At 39.0% G+C, this 20,231-nt stretch overlaps 6 protein-coding genes across 6 annotated transcripts; 2 read left to right on the top strand and 4 right to left on the bottom strand.

The window, feature by feature from the left end:
- Positions 1-326: 326 nt before the first annotated feature.
- On the top strand, positions 327-1,924 carry LOC108822828 (L-ascorbate peroxidase 5, peroxisomal). The gene is made up of 8 exons (XM_018596014.2): positions 327-511; positions 593-717; positions 801-850; positions 930-995; positions 1,079-1,207; positions 1,306-1,385; positions 1,477-1,579; positions 1,647-1,924. The coding sequence occupies exons 1-8, from the start codon at positions 330-332 to the stop codon at positions 1,821-1,823; spliced, it is 912 nt and encodes a 303-aa protein (XP_018451516.2). The 5' UTR covers positions 327-329; the 3' UTR covers positions 1,824-1,924.
- Positions 1,925-1,967: 43 nt separating this feature from the next.
- On the bottom strand, positions 1,968-2,922 carry LOC108822839 (uncharacterized). Its single transcript, XM_018596025.2, has 3 exons — positions 2,767-2,922; positions 2,363-2,476; positions 1,968-2,261 (listed from the first exon to the last, which is right to left on the bottom strand). The coding sequence occupies exons 1-3, from the start codon at positions 2,782-2,784 to the stop codon at positions 2,127-2,129; spliced, it is 267 nt and encodes an 88-aa protein (XP_018451527.1). The 5' UTR covers positions 2,785-2,922; the 3' UTR covers positions 1,968-2,126.
- A 165-nt stretch (positions 2,923-3,087) lies between these two features.
- On the top strand, positions 3,088-4,912 carry LOC108838831 (calmodulin-lysine N-methyltransferase). The gene is made up of 7 exons (XM_018611704.2): positions 3,088-3,217; positions 3,303-3,471; positions 3,562-3,641; positions 3,872-3,932; positions 4,020-4,135; positions 4,223-4,355; positions 4,445-4,912. The coding sequence occupies exons 1-7, from the start codon at positions 3,154-3,156 to the stop codon at positions 4,722-4,724; spliced, it is 903 nt and encodes a 300-aa protein (XP_018467206.2). The 5' UTR covers positions 3,088-3,153; the 3' UTR covers positions 4,725-4,912.
- A 5,345-nt stretch (positions 4,913-10,257) lies between these two features.
- LOC130501465 (thaumatin-like protein 1) lies at positions 10,258-12,277 on the bottom strand. The gene is made up of 2 exons (XM_056996394.1): positions 11,327-12,277; positions 10,258-10,704 (listed from the first exon to the last, which is right to left on the bottom strand). The coding sequence occupies exons 1-2, from the start codon at positions 12,091-12,093 to the stop codon at positions 10,566-10,568; spliced, it is 906 nt and encodes a 301-aa protein (XP_056852374.1). The 5' UTR covers positions 12,094-12,277; the 3' UTR covers positions 10,258-10,565.
- A 1,633-nt stretch (positions 12,278-13,910) lies between these two features.
- On the bottom strand, positions 13,911-15,119 carry LOC130501464 (cold shock domain-containing protein 3-like). Its single transcript, XM_056996393.1, has one exon. The coding sequence runs from the start codon at positions 15,008-15,010 to the stop codon at positions 14,147-14,149; it is 864 nt and encodes a 287-aa protein (XP_056852373.1). The 5' UTR covers positions 15,011-15,119; the 3' UTR covers positions 13,911-14,146.
- Positions 15,120-18,328: 3,209 nt separating this feature from the next.
- LOC108830337 (chaperone protein dnaJ 11, chloroplastic) lies at positions 18,329-19,196 on the bottom strand. Its single transcript, XM_018603943.2, has one exon. The coding sequence runs from the start codon at positions 19,113-19,115 to the stop codon at positions 18,612-18,614; it is 504 nt and encodes a 167-aa protein (XP_018459445.1). The 5' UTR covers positions 19,116-19,196; the 3' UTR covers positions 18,329-18,611.
- Positions 19,197-20,231: the final 1,035 nt, after the last annotated feature.

Below are 20,231 nucleotides of genomic sequence, written 5' to 3'. Positions count from 1 at the left end.
ACCTGACAAAAAAAAAAAGAGAGTTGAGACTAGCATCTTCGATCAAAAGAGTCAAAGACCAAACCATTTCTTACGGAACATAATGTATCTTGCTTAGTACTCAAATGCCTAATCTGTATCGTGATTTTATTTGTTTATGCAAAATATTTATAAACAAATAGTATAATATGTATTAATGTCCACAAACATACGTAGATATTTGAATAAACGAAAGAACATATGCGAAGAATAGCAAAGAAGGGTTCATCCAAAAAACATACTTAGCTTTCTCCACCTGACAAAACATTCTTCGGTCCTAATTTATATAAATATATCTATATTGATCAATCATGTTACTCGTTCAGAGTCAATTCTTTAATCCTATTCTTCTTCATTTGCTCTTTCAAAGTCCTGACAAAATGGCAGTGAATGTCGTCGATGCAGAGTACCTCAAACAGTTAGAGAAGTCTCGTAGGGACCTTCGAGCTCTCATCTCTTCCAGAAACTGTGCTCCCATTATGCTCCGTCTCGCGTAACCTCTTTTCTCTCTTTCTCCATTTTTTCTTTCTTGTATTACACGTTTCCAAATGCAAGTCTGGCCGTGTGTATGTAGATGGCATGACGCAGGAACATATGATGAGAAGAAGAAAAGTGGAGGTCCCAATGGATCTATTAGGTTCAAGGACGAGCTAAACCGCCCTCATAACAAAGGTCTCGAGAAAGCAGTCGCCTTCTGCGGTCAGTTCTCTTTAGCCTTAAATCTTCATCTTTGATTTGGCTGTCTTCTTTTTTCATGTAAGTGGACACTTTATTTTTTTCAGAGGAAGTAAAAGCTAAGCATCCACGAGTCTCTTACGCAGACCTTTACCAGGTTAAAAACTCACTCATAGAAGCTTTTTATTGAGAGGAATGTTGTTTGAAACAGATTCTTTGTGTGTTTGAACTCTCAGCTCGCAGGAGTTGTTGCAGTGGAAGTTACCGGTGGCCCTACAATCCCATTTACTCCAGGCCGTAATGTAGTACCCACTCTACACTCTTATCCCTAAAGGACAACACCTTAGAATCATCATATTTTAATAGATCCATTGATGATATTCAGGATGCTGAGACAGCAGATGAAGGAGATCTTCCTGATGCGAATCAAGGTGCCTCACATCTAAGAACTCTCTTCTCTCGTATGGGTCTATCGGATAAAGACATTGTAGCTCTCTCTGGAGGCCACACTCTGGTTACTAACTAACTCTCCTTAAAAAGAAAAACATAATAACCGGACACTAAACATGCTCCAATGAACCAACTTGGTTTGCGCTGCTTTTGTATGTACAGGGGCGTGCACATAAGGAGAGATCAGATTTCGAAGGCCCTTGGACGCGAGATCCTCTCAAGTTTGACAACTCTTATTTCGTGTAAGCCAAACAAACAGCGCACACAAAGTTAGATTGAGAAGGGAGTGTTGTGGAACTTACATTTGTCTAATTAATGCATTGATGGTTTCAGAGAGCTTCTGAACGGGGAAACTCCAGAACTGCTGCAACTTAAAACCGACAAGGCTCTACTTGGCGATCCCAAGTTCGAACCTTATGTTAAGATGTATGCAAAGGTAAAAGATTATAACTTTTAGTTTGGATGAGATTCATCAACATAGTAAATGTATGTGAATATGACAGGATGAGGATGTGTTCTTCAGAGATTATGCTTTCTCACACAAGAAACTGTCAGAACTAGGATGCAATCTGCCAAGAAAAACTCCTGCGACAGTAAAGCAGCAGGCAGTTGGAATCGCTGTTGTTGCAGCTGCTGTCATCTTCACCATATGCTATGAAGCAAGGAGAATAGGCAAGTGAGGAGGAGGAAGTTTCACAGATGCGGAACAAAAAAGGCTAAAAAAAAGATGTTAAAACTGAATGAATGCAATAAAATAAAATAAAAAAAATGATTCATGAGATGTTTGTTTACCTTTATAAGAAAATCATACCGATACAGAAGAATGTCTGAAAAGGTTATATATATATTTCAAAGTAGTAGAAGCATAAGATTTTATTTCTCAGTCACACAATGGGAATTACATTAGAGTAATAACACTATCAAAAGGGGGCAAAAAAAAAACAAGCCTGGAACTATTAAAAGAAGAAAAAGAAAAAAGAAAATCAAAGAGCTCTGAAACTATCAACTTTATCAAGCCTGGCGGTACCAGAGCTGGAGGATTCGCCGAGTGGATCAGGAGAGGTTGCAGCTCTAGAAGCTTCTCTTCTCTTCAGAGACGTTGGCAGTCCCGAGATCTCCTACCAAACAAAAAAAAAATCAAGACTTGGTTTCATAAATGTTAATTAATCGAAAACAAACTAAAATGAGCTTCAAAACAAATTCAAAAATAACAATACACCTTCATGAGATGCAACCTCATGTCGGAAGGACGAGTCTGGTTACCGATGCAGGCCATAGCAAACTTGGAATAACTAAACAATACATCAGCTGCAGCTTGTTTCTTCTCATCAACCTTTAAAGAAGAAAAGAAGAAGAAGAAGATATCCTCATCTCAACGATTTCTCAACGAACGATTAACCCAGAAAAAAAAAAGAACAAAGCCAACAACTTTGGTCAAGCAGGAAGATCAAAGAAGCCACACACACAATCTAACAATCCTAAAAGCTCCGATTTTTTTTATGTATAGAGAATATTAATAAAGAAAACGAAGAAACTATATAGCTCAGATTCAAAGACGAAAGCTTTTAATAATCTGAAATCGAGAATCCCATCTGAATTTGATATAGTATAAAAAAATCGAACCTCGTAATCATCTTTCATCGTGTAAGAAGCGCCGGATTGCTCTCTGTTTATCGTTCCTGCTCTCTCTGATCTTCTGCTCAAGGCCAGCGACGACGAGGTGACCTACTTAAGCTAATGTTTGATCAGAGCTCTCGCAGGTTCAATGTTGTTTTGCAAGGATAAAATACAAACTTGTTGTCGGGGATGAAACTTGAAACTAAACACCACGATGTTTTTAGTACCCTAAAACGACGAGTGCGTAAAAACGGCAGAGCGTGTGAAATACACTTAACGGATCCGGAGAGAAACAAAACAGTTGTTCTGTTTGTTTGTCTCCTGTTTAGTTTAGTTCGGTAATAAAAATTTGCCGGCGGAGGAGGTGGGGGAAGCGATAACGATTCTTCTTCCATGGATCCCACTTCTTCTTCTCTTAGATGGAGAATCCTTCGCCAAGCTCTTATCAATAGATCTGGTGAATTGACTCCCCCCTTCCATTAATCCAATTCTCGATCTCTCTCACGTCCTTCGTAGCTAACGAATCAAATTTTCCAACTCAGATGCTCAATGTGAAGGTGAGATCAAGCGGGTATCAAGGAAAGCAACTCAAGGATTCAACTTGATCCCTTGTCGTCAGGTGGTGGTTGATTCTTCTTCAGAAGAAGACTCTCGGGAAGCATGCCTTTGCTACACAATTCCCATTCCTTCTTCTCCCAATCTCTATCTAACGTTAGTAGTTACTTTTTTAAGTCTAGATCGATCCAATTACACAATTTTACGGCTGCTTCTATAGATTTTTCTATGAAAATTTTATTGCAGACAAAGAGTGGATAATTGCAGTGATCTCAATGACTTTGAGATATCTAATCGACACAACATCGATAATACTGGACTTGTCTGTAAGTTCTTGGTGTTATTATGCTCACATTGCTTGTGAGTTTCACCATTTTGATCCTAGTTTGATTAGGTAGAGATTAATGTGAATAATGTCTCTGTTATGTTCAATATGTTAGATCTTAGTTACGATTTAGCATCATCAGATCAACACACTATTCTATATAGAATTTAATATTATTTGGACTGTAAATATCTGATATCGTTGACTTAAGTATAACTGTCATTCTTCTAGGTCAGTGGCCTTCAGAAGAAGTTCTAGCATACTTTTGCATGTCTCACCCAGATCGCTTCAGGTTTCCCACTTCCAGTTTTAAGTTTGTGTTCTCATAACTTCTTGTTTTTTTTTTACATTTTATTTGGATCATTGGGAGTTGGTGCAGAGGTAAAAGAGTCATTGAGCTTGGATCCGGGTATGGATTAGCCGGTCTAGTTATTGCTGCTACCACTGAAGCATCACAAGTGGTCATCTCAGATGGAAATCCCCAAGTAGTCAATTGTATCCTTCCTTCTTCTTCTTTTGTGTGTGTTGTTATGTTTCATTAGAGTTGTCTTCTTGGATTCATTGTTGTACTTAAACATCCAGATATTAAGCGTAACGTAGAGTCTAACTCCATGGCATTTAGCGACACAAGCGTAAAAGCCATGGAGTTGCACTGGAACCAGCATGAACTCTCAGAGCTCACCAACATGTTTGACATCATAGTTGCAAGCGATTGGTAGCTTCCCGCAATTTTTCATTCCCCTTGATTTCACTCTTCCGCTATATATAACTCATCACCTTGTCTCCTTTTTATTTATTCACCAGTACTTTTTTCAAGGAGTTTCATAAGGACCTTGCAAGTCTCATCAAGGTGCTGCTGAAAGCCAACGAAACCTCTGAAGCGTTGTTCTTCAGTCCTAAGAGAGGCGACTCTTTAGACAAGTTTCTGAAGGAGATCGAAGACATTGGTTTACATTATGTCATAACCGAAAACTACGATGGACAAGTTTGGAAGCGCCATGAGACGCTTGCGAAAGGAGACGAGTCTTGGCCTAGCTATGACAAGAACCACTGTTACCCTTTACTTATTCAAATTACTAATTAATCATAAATAATTAAAGACTGTTTCATCTTTGCGGCGAATAAACGCAGGTATAATCCAATCTTTTCAAGCTTTTTGTTTAACATTCTGTGTAGGTGTTTACTTTAATGGATATAATCCAATATTAAGTGGGTGGATTTGAAAGTTGAAACCTTTTTTGACTCTATGCAAAATGCTCTTATCTTCCTTTATAGAGAGGTCCGGTCCTCACCACAATTAATATACAAGAGTTAGGCGAAGCCGTTCATCTAAATATAAAATATAGAACAATATAAAATAATACTACAAAAGCTAAAGATTCTAGATCAAGTGTACTGCCATTGATGAACGACATCAAGCTACATAAATCAAAGCTTTTGATCTTCTTACGAACCAAAAGTCATTGTCTTTGTTAGCTGTTTTAACTAATTTAATGGTCCTTATTAGTTTCAGAGATGAACAGAAGAGGAAGATCTCCTTGCGTCATTCATGGAGGTACAAAGAGCACAAGATGACAAAGGAGAGAGAGAGAGAGTAAAGGAATGCTTTTCTGTTATTATGTAAAGTGTGATCAACACACGATATATACATGCTTACAGCTTACCCGGAACAAACCGGTTATTGAGTTAAATTAAATATACAATTGAACCGTATACAATGTACCGAATCTAACCGACTATAACCAATATTCCCCCTCAAGATGGAGCGTATATGTCAATGAACTCCATCTTGCTCATAAGATGTCGGAAAGATGAAGGATACAGAGGTTTGGTAAGTATATCTGCAAGCTGATTTCCAGTTCTGACATGTAGCGTACGGACCAGACCTTTCTTAACCCATTCTCTGACAATGTGACAGTCACGTTCGACGTGTTTAGTTCTTTCGTGAAAGACCGCGTTGTTAGCTATATGTATAGCAGCAGTGTTGTCACAGTACAGAGGCGCAGCTTCTCGAGTTTCTATCCAAAGATCTTCCATCATGTTTCGAAACCAAATCATCTCCTTAACTGCTTCAGACATTGCGCGATACTCTGATTCTGCGGAAGAGCTAGAGACAGTATCTTGTTTATTTGATCTCCAATTGATAAGGGAAGAACCAATGAAGACACATAAACCAGATACGCTCTGACGAGTATCAGGACATGAGCCCCAATCAGCATCGGCAAAAGCAGAGAGTTTGAGGTCTGACTGAGAAGAGTAGAAAAGACCCAAACCAACCGTGCCCTTGAGGTAATGTAGTACTTTGTAAGCAGCTTGGAGATGTGGAGCTCGGGGAGAGGAAGTGAACTGACAGAGTTTGTGAACTGCAAAGGTAATATCTGGCCGAGTAAATGTCAGATACAGAAGCTTCCCAACAAGACGTCGATACATTTCTGCATTTGGCAAAAGTTCACCGTCTTCAATAGATAACTTGACACTGGGATCCATTGGAATGGATGAAGGCTTGCAGCCAAGCAAACCAGTATCAGTCAGCAAGTCTAGCGTGTACTTGCGTTGGCAAATAGAGATGCCTGCAGTGGAGCGAGCAATCTCTAGTCCAAGAAAATATCTCAAAGTGCCCAAATCTCTGAGCTTGAACGAGGCGTGAAGAGCTGCTTTGAGTAGTTCTGTGGCTTTATCACAACTGCTCGCGATGATGATGTCATCGACGTACACCAAGACTGCCATATATGCATCTCCAGTGTGTTTAAGAAACAGCGTGTGATCACCAGAAGAGACCTTGAATCCCAACTGCAGCAACGTCTCAGAGAACTTCAAGAACCATTGACGAGATGCTTGTTTAAGTCCATATAATGATTTCTTTAACTTACAAACAGCATTAGGAGGGAAAGATTCCCCCTGTCTTGGTGAGTAACCTGGAGGTAGTTCCATGTAAATCTCCTCATCCAAGTCCCCATTCAGGAATGCGTTTGAAATGTCAAGTTGAGACAGAGACCAATTCTTTGCAGCAGCAACAGCAAGAAGAAGCTTGACAGTAGAGAGCTTGGCGACTGGAGAGAAAGTCTCAACATAATCAATTCCTTCTTGTTGAGTATAACCCTTGGCGACTAGTCTAGCTTTGTAGCGCTCAAGAGTTCCGTCTGCGTTCAACTTGACCTTAAATACCCATTTGCAACCCACAGCACGTTTTCCTTCAGGCAGAGAACAGACGAGCCAAGTATTGTTCTCCTCAAGAGCTGTTATCTCGATTCCCATAGCATCACACCACTCTTTCAACTTGCAAGCTTGTGCAAAGTTACGTGGCTCAGGGATGCTATTGACAGCATTAATGAAGATCCGATAAGGATCAGATAATCCATCGTATGACAAGAAATCTGAGATAGGATGCTCAGTACAGGAGTTGATAGACTTGCAGTCATAATCCTGCAAGTAGCGAGGAGGCTTAGAAACTCTGCGTGTAGAGGGTTGCGGATCTGGAGCCAAAGGAGGACCAGTATGAGGTGAAGAAGTAGCAGGGATCTCAGGTTCTGTATGTAACTGAGGAAAGAACTCTGCTTGACGTTTAGTAGTATCAGGCTGAAGATAAGGGAAGAGGTTCTCATGAAAGACCACATTTCGAGAAATAAAGGTCTCATGACTCTCAACATCAAGAAGTTTGTAACCTTTATAACCTGATGGGTATCCAAGGAAGACGCAGGCTCTTGCTCTGTCTTGAAACTTGTGACGACCCTTAGGAGAAGTGCTTGCATAGCACAAACATCCAAATGTTTTGAGATTCGTATAATCTGGCAGTTTGGTTGTTAACATCTCATAAGGTGTCTTGTTGTCAAGGACACGAGAGGGTGTTCTGTTGATTAGGAACACAGCTGTGAGAACACAATCCCCCCAGTGACTGAGAGGTACGCCAGATTGAAACAGAAGTGCTCTGGCAACGTTGAGGAGGTGTTGATGTTTGCGCTCCACAACAGAATTCTGCTCAGGAGTCTCCGGGCAAGAATGGTAAGAAATGATGCCTTTCTTCTTAAAGAGTGCATCGAAACGCAGCTCAGGAGCATTGTCTGCTCGAACTGATTTAATCTTGGCATCATACTGTGTTTCAACCATCTTGATGAAGTCAGGGAAGACAGTAAGAACATCACTCTTCAGTTTGAGCAGGTATACCCAAGTAACGCGTGTGTGGTCGTCAACTATGGTGAGAAAGTATCTAAATCCTTCCTGTGTAGGTTCAGAGAACGGCCCCCAGACATCGATGTGAAGAAGTTCAAAAGGTTTAGACCGTAGCTTAGGGTGTAATTGGTAAGTCAGTTTCTTTTGCTTAGCACGATGGCAAATGTCACAATGCAATAAACCTTTATTCTTTGTCTTTGAAAAACCAAGTACATCAGAGAGGAGGTCTATACGCTCAAAAGAACTATGGCCAAAACGTTGGTGCCAAACAGAAGCATCAACAACAGCATTAGCAAAAGAAGAAGAAGAAGCAGGAGCTGCAGAGCTTGTATCAGCAACATCCAGGACGTACAGCTTCGCAATCCGCTTACCTCTTCCAATCATCGATCCCCTGATAGGATCCTGTATTGTGAAAGAACCAGAATCAAACGTCACTTGAGCTCCAATATCAGAAGTCAAAGAACTGACACTCAGTAGATTTAGTCTGAATTCCGGAATAAACAGAACATTCTGAAGAGTCAGGGTATCATTGATATTGATCTGACCAATTCCACTGACTTTCAGTGTTGAACCGTTAGGAAGATTCACTTGATGTTCAACTGAAGTATCAAGAGTATGAAAAGCATCACGTTGGTGAGAAACATGGTGAGTGGCACCAGAGTCTACTACCCATGTGTGCTTATCAGTGGCACATTGAGTGACACTGAGAATCCCAATAAAACTGAAAGTCGAAGAGGAGAAGGATATACCCGACTGATTGGGAGACTGAGATGTGGAAGCATTGGAGCCACTGTGGTCAGGTTGGAGCTGAAGCTGAGAACTGAAGTAGGCAATAAAGTTCTGAATTTGATCTTTGTTCAGCTTTCCAACGAGGTTGTCAAGGCCTGAGACAACTGGAGAGGCTTCCTGAGTAGTGACATTGGCTGCAACTGCAGGAGGCTTCGGTTGTGAAGGCTTATCAGTGTTCCATTTTCCTTTCTTCCAACCTACTGGATAACCGTGGAGCTTATAGCATCGGTCAATGACGTGACCAGTGTTCCCACAGTGAGAACAAACGGCTCCAGGTTTCCTTTGAAAAGCGTTCACCGAGGTCTGATTTGGGACGCTTGAATCACCAGATGTGTTGGAGTTAGGTGGTGCAGTCAGTGTAGACTGAGGAGCACCATGACTAACTTGAAACGCATTAGGTGCGATGACAGAGTTGAACTGTCTTTGGCTATCATCTTGGTCCAAGATGTTGCATATCTCAGCAAGATCAGGAAGAGGCTTCTTCATGAGAATCTGACTACGAATGATAGAATATTTCTCATTAAGGCCTGCTAAGAACTTGATGATTCTACCTCGCTCAACCTTTGTTTTGGCAGCTCGTTGGCTAAGGCAGCTTGTCGTTTTGCAACAGAGACAAGTCTCAGGAGATTCCGTGCCATCCAAGTTATCCCAAAGCGTTTTGAGCGTCGTATAGTAACTGGATAGATCCAGAGAACCTTGTCGAAGATCTTGGATCTGTTGTATCAGCTGGAAAGTACGTGGTAGATTCGTCTTGTGAAAACGGTTGTGAAGATCAACCCATATTTCAGTCGCATCATCAAACGACAAGATACTGCCATAGATTTGCGGAGAAACAGAGTTAAGGAGCCACGACTTTACCATGCTGTTACAACGAGACCAAATCCGAAAGAGAGGAGAAGCGGAAGCAGGTCGTGGGACAGACCCATCGACGAACGCGATTTTGTTCTTTGCATCGAGGGCAATCTTCATCGCAGAGCACCACTGAGTATAGTTTGATCCATCCAAGGTAATGGAGACGATCATCAACCCGGGGTGGTCGGCATGATGGAGATATAGCGGCGAGTGAACGCTATCTGGGTTCATCACGGTGGAGAGGGAAAGCGAATCTGGAACAAAGGGAGCAGCAACAGCATCAAGGGGAGACGCAGTACCACCGCGTTGAGGATTCGAGCTACCAGCACGTGTGAAGCGACCAGTTCGGCGAGAACGACGGAGAGTAACCACCATCGCAGCGTCGCAGCAAAACGACAAAAGAACAGAGTGCGTAGAAACAGAGCAAAACGGAGCTCAAAAGAAAGAGCAGGAACCGATGTTGAGCTTGAGCTCAACGCTCTGATACCATATTAGTTTCAGAGATGAACAGAAGAGGAAGATCTCCTTGCGTCATTCATGGAGGTACAAAGAGCACAAGATGACAAAGGAGAGAGAGAGAGAGTAAAGGAATGCTTTTCTGTTATTATGTAAAGTGTGATCAACACACGATATATACATGCTTACAGCTTACCCGGAACAAACCGGTTATTGAGTTAAATTAAATATACAATTGAACCGTATACAATGTACCGAATCTAACCGACTATAACCAATAGTCCTTTTACTTGGACAGATTGGGACAGACAGTATTTGTATATTGTTAATATATTATTGGCTAAAAATTGTGATTACCCGCCAAATTTGCACGATTATTCAACGTACATTTTCAGACGGCGTCTACTACTACAGAACACCGTAATCCGTAAAGACAACATCTTGTCTTAAAAATATCGAAGAAAACTAATAAGAGATAAGAGTTCTAAGGAATAACTACTATAACTAATCAGTCTAAAAACAAATCAATCCGTGGAGTACCACACGAATCAACTCTTTCTTCTGGTCGTCTTTCAGCTGATGATTTTTTGTTTCTCTTAGATGAAAACCTCGAATGATGTTACTATCAAGTATCAAAGCTTTAACGCATACGTTACAGCTATCACCAAACGCGTTGTACCGCCCAGAACGCGACAGCTAAAACACCAGACGAAAACACGGTAGAGATAGTTGGCGATGACGCGGAAGAGTAGGTTACGGCTTCGGGCTCAAGTTCTCCTCCCTTCTTTGCACTCTTCACACTGAGACAAATTACATAAATACAAAATTATTATGTATGTATATAACAATGGGACCATCTTTGCGATATGAACAAAAGAGCCGTGTCTGGACCGCACATGGGCACAGTTCACCGACGTTTGAATGAAAAAAAAAAATCTATGCATACAACAGAGAACATTAGATATTTTATTTATTATGCTGATATCATTATTGCTACGGGTGAAAATATGAAAATGTCGTCTTGTCTCATCATTTCAAAAATTGACAAAACAACACGGTGCATTATGACAAACACTTCTCATGATTTTTATACGGTGATTTGACATTGCCTTTCTTCAAAAACGTTACAAAAGGTGAATTATTTTTCTCCAACAATCAAAAAAGTTGGAATATTTGAATGTGATATTAGAAAAAAAAACGAAACCGGCTTCAGACAGAATCTGAGCCAAACTTTTTATTTTTTTAAATTGATTTGAACGATCATTGGAGCAAAACTTTTTACTTAGTAATACCAATTTGTTTTCAAATATTCTTATTCGTGTTTCCACTAGACTAAAACCATAGCTTTTGTAGTAATTTTATATTCTTACAGTATTATAATGTAAACAGAAATACTTTTTCTTAAATAGAAATATATATTACCTTGGGTTAGGAGAAGGACAGAAAGTGATGAGGTAATCAGCTCCGGCGCAAGTAAATGTACTAGTCCCGTCGTCGTAAGCGTAACTATAAGCTCTCGGACACGCGTTTTTGAAAAACAACGAGTACTCGCTCGGCTTACACGTGTCCGGCGTCCCAAACGCGCCGCTGCAGCAATACTCCGGCGTCCCAAACGCCTCGCAGGCGCTTTTGCAAGCTACTCCTCCTTCGGCTCCCGTCGTCGCCACTTTCAGCTGAGCAGGACAAGGGCCGTTGAGCTCCGCGACGCAGCCTGTGACGGTGCAGTTCCCGGCGACGCCGCTCGCGTCTCCGCCGCCTTGCGGTACGATCGTCATAGGGATGTTGTAGCCGTCGACGAGGCTGACGTCGTAGAAGTCGAGACCGCCGGCTCCGTTCAAGGTGAACTCGGCGAGCGTCGCTGGAGGTGCTGCTCCGGAACCGGAGCACTCGACGGCGGAGGAACCGCAGTCTCCGGTGACGCAGGTGAATTTACCGGTGGCTGCGTCTTGTGTGCAGAGAGTACGGGCCCATATACGGCCGGACCATGCGGCGGGGATCGGTATGACGCGTGTTTCTGTAGGGTTTAAGGAGAATCCGGTGGTGGGTAGAGGAGCGGTTCCTGCGCCGGAGAGAAGGCCAGGCCAGACGGTGTAGCTGCACTGGTTAACGACGGTGAAAGTGGTGGAGGAAACGCCGTAGACTAGAACAAGAATTATAATAAGAAAGAGAGAATTTTGAGATTGACCCATTAGAGCAGAGAGTCACCAGAATCTAAATATATTAACTGTTGTGTGTCGCCGCCGAAGATGAGACTTCTGGTTACTCTGTGTTTCTGCTCTGGTGAGAGATGTTTTGAAGAGTGTAAATGTGTAGGCTTGGTGGTATATATATTTCGGAAAATACAATTTAGAACCTATAGTGAAAAAGAGTTGTGGGGGGATTGGATCTTTTAAAGGGCTTAAGATATTTTTTTTACAAAAGGTCGGCTTTCACGTGACTCCATGCTCCCCTTGTCTATGTTAGTCGGCTAATGTGCCGTACATGTTCACGTTATTGGTATGCATAAAATATGTAAGGAACCATTTTACTTTGAATGATAGGACACACATTATTATATCATCTTCGCAGTTGTTTATCTCAGTAATTCGTGCTATATGCCAGTATGGGTTGCATATGGCTATGATCAGTCTCTTATTGATGTCGGTGATCTACGTAGAGCTTCTCCCCTTTGATTATCGATAAAGATTAAATTCAAACAATAAATTTTATTTTCTAATTTTACCTTTTTACTGTGAAGCATAGCATACACATAACTTGTTAGTTTGGTGGATTACCCATCACCTAGACTAATCATCTTACATGTACATGAGCAGTAGTGCAGTACAACGTTTCGGTGAAGAATTGTCAGGTAACGAACATATGAAATAGCTATTTACAGAAAATAGTCGAATAGTGACTATAAATAAAAGCAGCACTATTGAACAAAAGAGGCGGTGAACAGAAAATGCTAGAAAGAGAAGACGTGGTGTGTGATGAATGCATCCTTAGATTCTTCTGCCCTCTTCTCTCTTCCAAGGGACACGGTCTTGAGAGTATCTATCTACTAGCCACCCAAATTGTGTTGTGTCCCTGTTAAATTAATTATTATGATTATTACAAGCTGACAAAATAAATAAAAAATATAATGATTTTGATATTTCGTGTCTTTCTCAATTTTAGTACTCAAACTGGAATATTAGAATAAAAGGTTCAGGAGAGGAATACAATTTACTATTTTATTTTTGAGTTATAATGGGAAAAAGACATAATGGCTAACGTTAGATAAGACTTTTGCAAGATTGTTTTTAAAAAGAAAAGAGAAGGTGTTGGGTCAACGACATTCGAAAGGTTTAGTTGTGTGATGGGAGATTTCAACTTGGTTGGCTCTTGCTTCTTTCGTCGTGACAAGTAATTTATGTTTGTATAGGCAAATATGTTTTAACAATTAGTACAACAGATGTCATGTGTTTGTCTTACAATACAGATTCATTCAATTCATAAGAACTCGATATTCTTCTCTACAATACAAGCACATATAGCCGAGTGATTATGGCCTTGCTGTTTGCGTTTGTACTTGCGTTTCATTTAGTATGATATCAGTGCTTCATATGAACCTACAACTTGTAGCATCCTAGACAAAATTTGTGTTGGTTCTAAAGATTTATGGACTAGATAAGTGTTGCATAATCTATTGCGTATTTCATGTCTAGTGAGATGGTTCTCGTTTTGTGAGAACTACCAAAATGTATCATCGACATTTCCAAGAGACATGGCACTGGACCCTTCAACAAACAACTGATGTGAATTGATGAGTGGAGATTTGGTTTATCTGATCCAATCTTCAAACGATTTGAACACAATTGGGCATGGCTAAATTTTAACCTAATCAGTTTTTTTTATGAGTGTACTCTAAAAAAAACAATGATAATTAGATTGTGTGGGACAAGAAAAGGCGACCAACCAAACTTGGGTTTCAAGTTCAGTTTATCCCGTACAAAGAAAGCAATAAACTGAAACAAAAAGGACAAAACACGAAACTCAAAAGTGACATAAGCAAATAAAGATCAAAAAGGACAACATCCATATCAGAAACCAAATCTAGCTAGGATTGTATAATAATGGTAGTACTTAAAACTCAAAAAGAAAACACAAAAAAGGACCAGGCGAATTCATCATTCCCATCAGCAAAAGATATAAAACGAAAACGAAGAGTAAATATACTCAAATTCATATTCATCTTATTGTTTGTTGAATAGGAAGTAATCAAGCAACAGAACACTCCCTTGCAAAGTGACCACTTTCACCGCACTTGTAGCACTCGCTACCACCTCCACCAGCCCTCCTACCGCCACCACCGCTTCCTCTCCTGTCACAATCACGAGCCATGTGACCAGCAACACCGCACTCGTAACAACCACCACCAGAGCTTCTACCTCCTCCTCCTCCTCCACCACTTCCTCTCCTGTCACAATCACGAGCCATGTGACCAGCACCACCACACTCGTAACAACCACCACCAGACTGTCTCTTGCTCGGACAATCTCTAGCCATGTGACCAGTTCCGCCACACGTATAGCAAGTTCCAACGGCGCCGCCGCTGCTTACACGCTCACCACCAGACTTCTTAACACAATCCCTAGCCATGTGACCAGTGTCACCGCAAGTGTAGCACCCATCTCCACGTCCTCCACCTCCACCACGTTCACCGCCGCTTGGTTTCTGAAGGCAATCCCTAGCCAAGTGACCAGTATCACCACAAGTGTAACACTCCCCTCGCTCGCCGCTGCAATCCTTGGCGACATGACCAGCCTTGCCGCAGTTGTAACAACCGCCGCCGCGACCACCGGTTCTCCCGCGAGAGCTGGTCTCCTTCTTCTTGAGAGGAGCGCCGCCGGGAGCGGTGACCTCGACGGCTTTGGTCTTGCCGTCGGTTCCCTGAGCGATCTCGAACTCGACCAGATCGTCGACGGCGAGGCTCCTGTAGCCTTCGGAGACGATTGAGGATTGGTGGACGAAAAGCTCCTCGCTGTCATCGTCGGGGGTGATGAAACCGTATCCCTTGGAATCGCTGAACCAATTCACCTTCCCGGTAAATCTCACCGCCGCCGATTGAGTCTCTAACGCCATCTGAGTAATTAGGGTTTCTGATGATGGGTTCGTGACGGCGTGTTTTGTGTATGTATATATAGAGAGGAAGTGGTCTCTTTATGATGTTTTAGAGAGGCGACAACTCGAGAGAAAAATGTTAATTAGACAGGAAAACCCTAATGGCTCTCTATCTTCGTCGTTATCGAGTGTGCACGCGTCCACCTTTGCTCTTAATCGTGACCCTTCGTTTTTAAACTAAATCTTTTAATGATTTGGTTAGGTATAAGGTTGGGCCTTTAGTGGACTTATATATTGGGTACAGCACAGCACAATAGCTTCATTCAGATGGGTCTATATTAATTGGTGTGGTATACTGCAAGTTTACGACGCGTGGTTATGTTATCTAAAATTATGTATACTACGTGTTTTGTGCGGGCATAAATTTCTTATAAATATTTATCAGTTTATGTCTTATTAATCTAAAATCAGCATAACAAATTATTATTTATGTTTTAAATAATTAAATCAAACATCAAAATATTTATATATGTCAAATACTTTTAATCAAAATATATACTTATTATTGTGTTAAGTTTTTTAAAACACTCATATCTTAGAGATAGTTTAGAAAATATATTTATATTTTTTGGTTGATTAATATTTAATAATAAATTGTTTTGTATCTTAATTTTTGTTTAACTTTTATAATAAAAATATTGTTTTCAGATAGGCACAAAAATATATATATAGAAGAATTATTTTTTTTTGATAATTCTAAAATATTATTTTGTAATCAATTATTTAATATAGCATATAACATATAAACTTTATATCATTAAAATAAATTAGTGAATAGTTAGAAATTAATAATAAATTAATAACCTATCTAAAAGTCTAAAACCTAATAAAAATATGATAAATAAGAAAAGCTAATATAACATATATATTTAATATTAATAAAATAAAATTCATTTTTATTTATTATATAAAATATTAATCAAGACTATTATTTTAAATTAATGATTTAGTGATTCAGCTCAAAACAAATAATACATCAATGATAATTTAGCTTAAACTTAATAAAAATATAATAAATAAGCAAAATTAGCTAAAATCATGGAAAACATGACAAGTAAGCAAAATCACTTCATAAATAATAGTATAGATAGATAGATACACATGCTAGCAAATAAAGAGGAAAAACGAAAGTGAGACCTAACTTTTTTCTTTTGAACATTAAAAATTAACATATTAGTGAGACCTAACTTGATAATTAAATATATACTTAAGAACTGAGATTGTTCTGCGGACTTTTACCTCGTTCATTTTATGTCTATTCATAAAAATTGAATAGACAGATAAAATATAACTTTTTTAAGTCTCGAATTTCATGGTTACTATCTCTTCTCTCTTTTCTTTCTCATGAACTTCAGTAACTTGGAGATTTAAGTTTTGAATTTCAACTTGTTTCGGTTGCTTATGTGCCCTATGGATGGGCTTTAGCTTCCTTATGGGATTTAGTTAGGATATCTTCTTTTTCCTCCAGTTTTATGTATTAGACTTTGCACCCTACCTTATTGTTCTAATATAATCTAATTTGACAGAAAGAAAAAGAAGAAGATAAAATAGAACTTTCTATTCAAAACGAAGACATCTTGGTTACAATGAGTGTATACATATGATACACTGGCGTACGTCTTTCAGTTAAACGTCGGAAACATTTATACATAAAAGACGCTGAATCAAATTCTATCAGCAGAGTAACAAACTAAAAGAAAAAACTAATCCTTTAGCTTCTAGAAGGATATATCACCCCTACTATTAAAGTCCCGACCCGACAAGTTATGATAAAATACTATCTTACCACTTGGCAACATGCTTACTTTTCCAGTTTCCACAAACTTGCGGGCCCGTACCTATTTCGGCTATAGGCCACCTACTGATGATGTGGATGTTATTATGGTTATTATTGTTATCAACAAAAAGTCATGCAAAATAATTTTGAAGTTAACTTAAGAAACTTATCCATCGGCTTATGACTCAATATACTTCCAAATTCCATCTCACCATGTCTAGGCTTCAAACTTGTTATTCTGCCTGTAGCAGTAGTTCAAGCGATCACTCTGAGTATATCAATATAATGATATTAATCGCACAATCAACGTAGTACGACCAGAACCGTGCCTAAGGTGTAAGTTTTGAGTCATTGGCCTCAGGTCCCTCTCATATTTATCATTTTTGGAGCCCCAAATTTACAGATATTCATAAACAAAATGTCAAGATAATTATCTAAAGTAGTCTTTTAATAATTAATTTTCGAACATTCATCTCTATTTTTATTTATTATTCTGGACACTTATCATCTTTTTAATGTTGAAAACTTCTTCTCTGTATAAGATTTAAATACACATATGTAAAATTTCTCACTAAACAAATATAACCTCTTTTGCCATTAGAAGTTTGTATAGTTTTTCTTTCATATAATAATTTGAAAATCCAAAATTAATATATAGAAATTATTTTTATTTACCTTTTATATTAAAAGTTATTATTACGCTAATATTACTATTTTTTGAATAAGCTAATATTACTTTTTTGTTATTATTTAAAATAAAATGAATTATTTTTTGCCTTAGGCCCCAAATACTCTACGCACGGCACTGAGTAGTGAGTACGACCGCGTAGACAAAATTATCTTATATCTCGTCTATCCCAATTTTTATTTCAGTTTTTATTTTGTCGGTGATCAGTGATCACACGGTTTTGAACACGCATGTACAGATAACGGATAACACTGTGGTAATATTACATATTTCAATTGGTTTTTAAATGACAAAATAGCACTCGAAATACCTATAGACGATAGTAATGTATTCGACTATATGTATATAACAACAGCTAGAAATCCACATTCATTAACTCAGAATCTCTCAACTTAGTACCTGAAAGAACTATAAAAGTCATTGCTATGTTCGGCTCACAATGGGAAACAAACTCGTTTCATTGCCCATGTTAACCTGTTCTAGAAGACTAGAACATCAGTCGGTTAGTGGGCCAGCTACTCTATAATTAATTACTTATGGATTTATCCTAACAAAAACGTTATGTCATTTGGATGCGTTCTACCAGTCGTCGAGATTCCTGATTTCGAATTCCAGAGAACTGAGACAGAGCCAAAATGATGAAAATAATGATTTACTACGATGAACATGGACTACATCGATCTTTTTGATATTTTGCTCAAAGAATACTCGTATATAGTCATATTAGTTAGATTTCTTTTATTGGTTACTTTGACATTTTGCAGTGAAAATAGGCATATTCGAACTATATGCTAAACAAATGAGCTCTAGGAACAAGAAAAATGACACTCTTTTGTTTTCATTGATGACTAGTATAGGATTCACAAGGTAAAAAAAACACACGTAGATCCTACGTAACACGAACCAAGCGGCGCCGTATAGCATATGTTAGCACACACTAAAATCCTCGTCCGTGTTAGCTTAATGACTTACTATTAATTACAACGTCAAGCAAGCTCCCGATTTATCGTTTCCCTATTTAATTCATACAAATCCGATTCATCTTTTTTTCTTAAATTCAAATTAACGCGGGTTAACTCGGTCACCGAGTGAACTCGCTACCAGCACTGATCGGTTTCCCAGTTCCGGCCAACGTAACCGCCCATTCCCGAGTTACCGACGGTCAAAGGCCAGCTCCGGCGAAGCATCCTCCGATCGTATACAGATCGTTTCTCGGGATCAGAAAGCGTACAGTAAGCCGCGTGGATCTTCATGAACTCATCGGCGGACGACGCAGAAGAAGAAGAAGAACTCGTCCGATCGGTTCCCGCCGCCACGTCTGGATGGCAGATCCTGGCAAGTCTCCGGTAAGCCGATTTGATATCCTGGCTCGTCGCGCCGAGAGGAACCTCCAGGATCTCGTAGAGAGAAGCGTTCGTCGTCGTCAATCGCAGCGGGATCTGGTGCAGCCGCGGGGCGTCCTCCGTGCAGGTGTATGAGCAAGAGGCGGAGACGAGAGGAGGCGAGATGCGGGCGGAGCGAGAGGGTGGAGATACGGGGGAGATAGGGGGAGAAGTGGAGAGGAATGGATTAGCGAAGGAGGTTGGAGAAGAAGAAAGCATATTTTGCTGTGAAAACGATGTCGTTTGCGTAGTTCTGATTGATTTTTCTCTGCTTTGGTTTGAGAGAGGGAAAGAGACGGAGAGATTTATTTATAGAGGAAGATGCGATTAGTCGTTAATTGCTTAATTAGTACTCAATTAGTTTTAAATTACATACTAAAAGTAGGATTAAGATACGGGCCGGGTTAAGTAGTGTACAAGCGGATCGGATCCTGTTGAGCTGAGTCAGATAAAGGAGCTTATCCAGTTTGGAATTATTGCGGTAGAGATAAGAATGTACGTAAGATTTTACTCGATACTGGCCAAATTGTGCTGTGGATATAATTGTCATATTACCAAATTATACCAAAGTTATTTGTTAAAGTTATTTGTTTTTTCTTTCTCCCAATAACCAATTGTACGAAAATAAATATCAAGCTGTGGGCTTTAGTTATTATTTTAATTTAAATACATAATATTGATTTTAGAGAAATTCTAAATTTGATTTTTCTCAGAGGAGATATTTATTTTCGTATATTGACTATTGTTAAATACTTGCATGGAAAAGTAATTTCGACCATTCAATCTTTGCTGGATACTTTAGAAGACAGAAATAGATTTTTAGTAAGATGGATTGTCTCACACCATACAAACATATATTTAAATATTTATGTGATCTTTTTCCTTACATAAATGGAAATCTAGAATATATAACTTGTGGTGAAATTTTCTTCTTCTCCCTCATTTTAAATTTAAATAAAATTTAAATTTTAGTGATTATTGTGTAAGGTTTAGCATTTAAGATATGAAATTAAATTTATAAATTTCTATAAATAATTTTAAACATTTATAAATGATTTAGAAGAATTAATTTTATCTTTTCACAATAAACGTAAAATACTTATAAAAATGATTATCAATCAAATTTGAGAACTCTAAAAATTATGTTAAAACACTGTTTCTATACTTAAAATTAGAATATTCCTATACAACAAAAAATGATAATATACATATATTTTCAAATTTCTCTTCTTACGAAAGAGGGATTATAGTTGTCATAATCAGTGAAAGTCCACTAATTTTAATTGCTTTTAAATATCCAGAAAAGAAAAGTCGTCTAAATTATTTTTATTTTTG

This window comes from Raphanus sativus, unplaced genomic scaffold, assembly GCF_000801105.2.
Source record: "Raphanus sativus cultivar WK10039 unplaced genomic scaffold, ASM80110v3 Scaffold0205, whole genome shotgun sequence".
NCBI lineage: Eukaryota > Viridiplantae > Streptophyta > Magnoliopsida > Brassicales > Brassicaceae > Raphanus > Raphanus sativus.
Note: the sequence above shows the minus strand (reverse complement) of the source record. Positions and strands in the feature narration are given on the sequence as shown.

Coding starts and splice junctions, on each gene's coding strand:
- LOC108822828 (XM_018596014.2), top strand. CDS start 330: ATGTTACTCGTTCAGAGTCAATTCTTTAATCCTATTCTTCTTCATTTG. Junction 1,386..1,476: donor TTTGACAACTCTTATTTCGT/GTAAGCCAAACA, acceptor TGATGGTTTCAG/AGAGCTTCTGAACGGGGAAA. Junction 1,580..1,646: donor ATGTTAAGATGTATGCAAAG/GTAAAAGATTAT, acceptor TGAATATGACAG/GATGAGGATGTGTTCTTCAG.
- LOC130501465 (XM_056996394.1), bottom strand. CDS start 12,093: ATGGGTCAATCTCAAAATTCTCTCTTTCTTATTATAATTCTTGTTCTA. Junction 10,705..11,326: donor TGTCCTTCTCCTAACCCAAG/GTAATATATATT, acceptor AATTTGTCTCAG/TGTGAAGAGTGCAAAGAAGG.
- LOC108838831 (XM_018611704.2), top strand. CDS start 3,154: ATGGATCCCACTTCTTCTTCTCTTAGATGGAGAATCCTTCGCCAAGCT. Junction 4,136..4,222: donor AAATCCCCAAGTAGTCAATT/GTATCCTTCCTT, acceptor TTAAACATCCAG/ATATTAAGCGTAACGTAGAG. Junction 4,356..4,444: donor ATCATAGTTGCAAGCGATTG/GTAGCTTCCCGC, acceptor TTTATTCACCAG/TACTTTTTTCAAGGAGTTTC.
- LOC108822839 (XM_018596025.2), bottom strand. Junction 2,262..2,362: donor TGAGGTTGCATCTCATGAAG/GTGTATTGTTAT, acceptor TTTGTTTGGTAG/GAGATCTCGGGACTGCCAAC.
- LOC108830337 (XM_018603943.2), bottom strand. CDS start 19,115: ATGCTTTCTTCTTCTCCAACCTCCTTCGCTAATCCATTCCTCTCCACT.
- LOC130501464 (XM_056996393.1), bottom strand. CDS start 15,010: ATGGCGTTAGAGACTCAATCGGCGGCGGTGAGATTTACCGGGAAGGTG.